At 39.5% G+C, this 6,000-nt stretch overlaps 1 protein-coding gene across 1 annotated transcript in view; it reads left to right on the forward strand.

The window, feature by feature from the left end:
* Positions 1-5,777, forward strand: part of RNF145 (ring finger protein 145) — a 71,219-nt gene extending 65,442 nt beyond the window's left edge. The window contains exons 10-11 of the mRNA XM_082837332.1: positions 2,263-2,619; positions 4,813-5,777. Of these exons, the coding sequence (XP_082693458.1) occupies positions 2,263-2,619; positions 4,813-5,196 (741 nt within the window). The 3' untranslated portion in view covers positions 5,197-5,777. The remainder of the gene's footprint in view (positions 1-2,262; positions 2,620-4,812) is intronic.
* The last annotated feature ends 223 nt before the right edge of the window (positions 5,778-6,000 follow it).

Below are 6,000 nucleotides of genomic sequence, written 5' to 3' on the forward strand. Positions count from 1 at the left end.
ACGAAAAATGGAGCTGGAGGAATCAGGCTTCCTGACTTCAGACTATACTACAAAGCTACAGTAATCAAGACAGTATGGTACTGGCACAAAAACAGAAATATAGATCAATGGAACAGGATAGAAAGCCCAGAGATAAACCCACGCACATATGGTCACCTTATCTTTGACAAAGGAGGCAGAAATGTACAGTGGGGAAAGGACAGCCTATTCAATAAGTGGTGCTGGGAAAACTGGACAGCTACATGTAAAAGTATGAGATTAGATCACTCCCTAACACCATACACAAAAATAAGCTCAAAATGGATTAAAGACCTAAATGTAAGGCCAGAAACTATCAAACTCTTAGAGGAAAACATAGGCAGAACACTCTATGACATAAATCACAGCAAGGTCCTTTTTGACCCACCTCCTAGAGAAATGGAAATAAAAACAAAAGTAAACAAATGGGACCTAATGAAACTTAAAAGCTTTTGCGCAGCAAAGGAAACCATAAAGAAGACCAAAAGACAACCCTCAGAATGGGAGAAAATATTTGCAAATGAAGCAACTGACAAAGGATTAATCTCCAAAATTTATAAGCAGCTCATACAGCTTAATAACAAAAAAACAAACAACCCAGTCCAAAAATGGGCAGAAGACCTAAATAGACATTTCTCCAAAGAAGATATACAGAGTGCCAACAAACACATGAAAGAATGCTCAACATCACTAATCATTAGAGAAATGCAAATCAAAACTACAATGAGATATCATCTCACACCAGTCAGAATGGCCATCATCAAAAAATCTAGAAACAATAAATGCTGGAGAGTGTGTGGAGAAAAGGGAACCCTCTTACACTGTTGGTGGGAATGTAAATTGATACAGCCACTGTGGAGAACAGTATGGAGGTTCCTTAAAAAGCTACAAATAGAACTACCATATGACCCAGCAATCCCACTACTGGGCATATACCCTGAGAAAACCATAATTCAAAAAGAGTCATGTACCAAAATGTTCATTGCAGCTCTATTTACAATAGCCCAGAGATGGAAACAACCTAAGTGTCCGTCATCGGATGAATGGGTAAAGAAGATGTGGCACATATATACAATGGAATATTACTCAGCCTTAAAAAGAGACGAAATTGAGCTATTTGTAATGAGGTGGATAGACCTAGAGTCTGTCATACAGAGTGAAGTAAGTCAGAAAGAGAGAGACAAATACCGTATGCTAACACATATATATGGAATTTAAGAAAAAAAAATGTCATGAAAAACCTAGGGGTGAAACAGGAATAAAGACACAGACTTACTAGAGAATGGACTTGAGGCTATGGGGAGGGGGAAGGGTAAACGGTGACAAAGCGATAAAGAGGCATGGACATATATACACTACCAAACGTAAGGTAGATAGCTAGTGGGAAACAGCCGCATAGCACATGGAGATCAGCTCGGTGCTTTGTGACCGCCTGGAGGGGTGGGATAGGGAGGGTGGGAGGGAGGGAGACGCAAGCGGGAAGAGACATGGGAATATATGTATATATATAACTGATTCATTTTGTTGTGAAGCTGAAACTAACATACCATTGTAAAGCAATTAATTATACTCCAATAAAGATGTTAAAAGAAAAATAAATAAAAATAAACAGCAGGATACTCCTATTAAGTTAAAATAATTTTATATTTTAATTAAATTAAAATATAAAATTTAAAGATTCTCATAGATCTCGCAAAAAAAAATATCCATAGTTTCATAATGTATATAAATAAATGATACCTGTGTATGTATTACACGGACATTATATATACTTTACACACACACACACACACAATATTACCATGGAATGGATAAACTTACTGTAACTTAAAAGTGTATCTTGGCTGCCTAATCAGTAACAAGTAAAAGAAAAATGTAGCACTGGCAATAAAGATTTATTCATTGTTTCTTGTAGAAGTAAAGGTTCTTTGAAAGTTGAGGAATAGATATGAGTACAGAATTGGGAAATTTTAGATAGAATTGTGAGGGTTTTGGTGACCAGGGGAAAGCAGGAAAGAATGTCAGAGAAGACTGATTACTAATCAGAATCATTTTAGTAAAGTTATATCTCAAAGTACTTTTCAGTATCAAAGATCTGTATTACTGAGATCACCCACATTTTAATTGTACCACTGTCTCCTATGGATATGAAATCTGGTATACTAAAGATATTAGTAATGTGTTATTACTTAAAGTCTAGGAGAAACTTTATTAGTGATTATATACATCTTCTTTTTTTTTCAGGTTCTAGGAACACTTTTTATTTATGTCTTATTTATGGTTGAGGAATTCAGAAAAGAGCCAGTAGAAAACATGGATGATGTCATCTACTATGTGAACGGCACTTACCGCCTGCTGGAGTTTCTCGTGGCCCTCTGTGTGGTGGCCTATGGCGTCTCCGAGACCATCTTTGGAGAATGGACAGTAATGGGCTCAATGATCATCTTCATCCATTCCTACTATAATGTGTGGCTTCGGGCCCAACTGGGGTGGAAGAGCTTCCTTCTCCGAAGGGACGCTGTGAATAAGATTAAATCATTACCCATTGCTACGAAAGAGCAGCTTGAGAAACACAATGATATTTGTGCCATCTGTTATCAGGTAACTCATACAGTAAGAAGCCATTTGGGTGGTTCATACCATGTATCCCTTGCAACTTTAACCACATTATCCAAATTCAAGTTAAATTTCCAGGCAGAAATTATCTCCTGGGAAAAAAAAAAGTGGGCCTCAGATATTATTAAGGACCTGATAAAATATTTCCATTTTATTTCTAAAGTAAGTTTTAAATTTAGTTCCTCAAGTTCTAATTTATTGTTATTTTCAACATTATTGCTCACCCATAAATAAGGAAAAACAGGTCAGGTGTATTTTATATTTACTCCTGAACACACACACACACACACACACACACGTACTATCAAATACATATTATCATTCAGGAGTCAGCAACTTCTGAAAAGTGGTGTGCCAAGATTCTGACTCTTTCCCTCTGGTATGCGCTTCCCTGTGGGCTGAGGTATATCTGAGGTGGATGCAGCCTCTCTGTGGAAGTGGGGGGCCGGAGATATGGCAGAGGCACCCAGTTGGTGTACATTATGGTTGGCCTCCCTGGCATCTTTGGCACGTGAGCCCTCAATAGCTGATGACTGCCTTCTAGCAAGAATTGAAAGATAGTATTTAAATCCGCTTGGAAATACAACAGTAACAAACAACAGGCCTAGAGTTTAGTCACCAGTCACCTGTGCAGGAGGGTGATTGAGTAAGCAGCTTTTTACAGCTAACTGTACTGTTGGAAGTATGGGCAGAAATTCTGGGCCACAGCACAAACTGTTCCTTTCAAATCACTCTTAAAAAGTGTGGGCTGGTGGGAAAAAACTATAGATAGTGTCAATGAGTATACAGGGGAGGTACTTGCTCCAAGGCTTCTTTACAGTGTAGATGGGATGTGTATGTGTTTGTGCGTGAAGACCATCTAGAATAAGAATTTTTCCTAAGAGTAAAATTAAGCTGCCACTTTTTGATTGTTATTAGAGCATACTTTGGGGTACTAGCAAAATAATATTTTCCAGGTTGTTTTTGCATTTGGGGGGATTGAGGAGCAATGTAGATTCCCCCAAAGTTAAGTGGTCATTGTCTTCTTTTGGGTCCTTTGTGCTCGGTAGCCTTGTTGTATGCAGGACAAAGCATATCCAAGACAGATTTGTGGCACATCAACTTCAGCAGCCTATGTCTAAATATACCATCTCTGGGATTTGAGAGTCCTCTTTTTGTATTTCCTGTTGTCACATCACTTTTTTTGAGGTGCTTGAACTACCTGCTGATATCACACTGAAAATAAAACTCAAATTGCTTACCTTCCTAGCTGGCTGCTCTTCCTTGGATGGCTTTCTGCTTAAAAGCTGACTCCCAGGTGTTACCAGTTCTTGGCAAGGAATTTCTATTATAGCCACAACTCCTTGTTTTGGGACTTTAAACAAAATTAATGGTTGATCAACCAAATGTATGTTGTTACAATTTAAACTTCATATCCCTAGCCTTCCCTCCCCAAATATATCTTATGCAAGGACTACTAGTGCAAAGTATACCATTTCTTATTCCAGTGGTTATTAAACTTAAGTGTGCATTAAAGTCACATGGGTGGCTTGCTTTACCTATGGATTTGTGAATGCCATCTTCAGATATCCAGTAGGTCTGGGGTGGCCCCAGAATATGCATGGTTAGCCAGCACTCCAGGTGATTCTGATGCACTTTGAAAAAACACTGGCTTATATCTTGAAAACTGGGATGTACATTGTCCCTAATGAAGTTTCCACTTCCTTGCCAATACCCTGGTGTTATGTGGCTGATTTTGTCTCCTTGCCAATAATCTCATCATGGAATAATGTGTTGAGCTGTGTTGAAGGAAAAAAGTGGAAAAAGTCCAATCTTCATCAGATTTCCTGAGGTTATAATTATACTTGTGGAGACCCAGTGATCATACTGCTACAGTTTTATAACCTTTGTTTCATACTAAGTCCGAACCCCGTTACGAAGGTCGTTTCTTCCTCATTTTTGGTTTTTACTTCTTTTTAAAAATTGCTTAGCCAGTGGTTCATGTATTATTTGTATAAAGGGGTCTCTGATGGCAAGAAGATTATTACAAAAATATAAAATGAGTTTTATTCTAAGATATGTGTTGCAAATTTTCTCTGGAGAATTTGTGAGAAAGAAATGTTGGAACTAGAACTCGAGCATAGCAGCAAAGATTTTAGATAATAGACATTTACGAATTATCTTTTTCCCCCGTTTTAGGACATGAAATCTGCTGTGATCACACCTTGCAGTCATTTCTTCCACGCAGGGTGTCTCAAGAAGTGGCTGTATGTCCAGGAGACTTGCCCTCTGTGCCACTGCCACCTCAAAAACTCCTCGCAGCTGCCAGGGTTAGGGGCTGACCCGGTTCCACAGCCTCCTGCTGGAGCTGAGCAAAATGTGCTTCAGGAAGGTACTGTACCCCCAGGCCAAGAGCGTCCTCAGGGGACTGGGGTGCAAGAAGGTTCTAGGGACAATGACGAGTGCATTGCCAGAAGATCAGATAGCCAGGAAGGGACTTGTGATCCCAAGGAAAATCCTCTTAGCGCAAAAGATGCAGCACATCCTGTTGAGGTCAGCCTAGAAGAAAAGCAGCAGGAGTAATGCTTTGCTACTCTGGAGGAGAAGTTAACTCACGATGGAGTTCGTGCCCAGATTTGAGGAGTGAATGTATGAGGTGATTAGGCAGGAAACTTGACATTCCAAGGATCTAATCCAGGAAGTACTCTCAGTGGAGACCACCTGCTTTCATCCCCTTGACTTTGTGGGAGAAATTTTGCAAAGTATGCTAATCAAAATGTATTTATATATCCTATGCTGATGTTTGGTAGAGGTTTGCCAAGAAAATTCAACCTCAGCAACTTCAGAAACGGCCCCTGACTTGTAAGGGATAAATAAAATCAGATTTGAGTGTCTGAAAGGGGCTAAAGAAAGGAGGATAAAGAGCGTGAGGACACCGTGGGAGGAAGCAGGCAGAAGTGGAACTGATATTTCACTTTCTGTGGGACAGGACCATTCTTGTTACAGAGTATGAGTGGTGACCAGCCCTTTTCTCTACCCCCTTTTCCCTCAGTTAATTGGAACTCAGTCAGGTGATTATTTGTACAGCACTGAAATGAAATCAAAGACGTAAAAGCATTGATTGTATTCAAAGATTGAAGCACGCTCATACTTCGTATGTGCTTTGGGGGAGGGGGTGGGTGGGCACTTGGGCCTTGCGGGTGCATTCATGTAACCTGAGACTCTTGAACTTTATGATGGAGTCTTCAATATTTTGATGTATATGAAACTTTTGTTAATACATCGTATACTGTGTTGGCTGTGTGAAGTAAACTAAAACTCTAATGAACACTTTGGAGTCCACGTTAGTATAGGAGACCAAAGTGGGAAGGGCTTTAGGGCACTGAT

This window comes from Leucopleurus acutus, assembly GCF_964270905.1.
Source record: "Leucopleurus acutus genome assembly, chromosome: 3".
Lineage (NCBI taxonomy): Eukaryota > Metazoa > Chordata > Mammalia > Artiodactyla > Delphinidae > Leucopleurus > Leucopleurus acutus.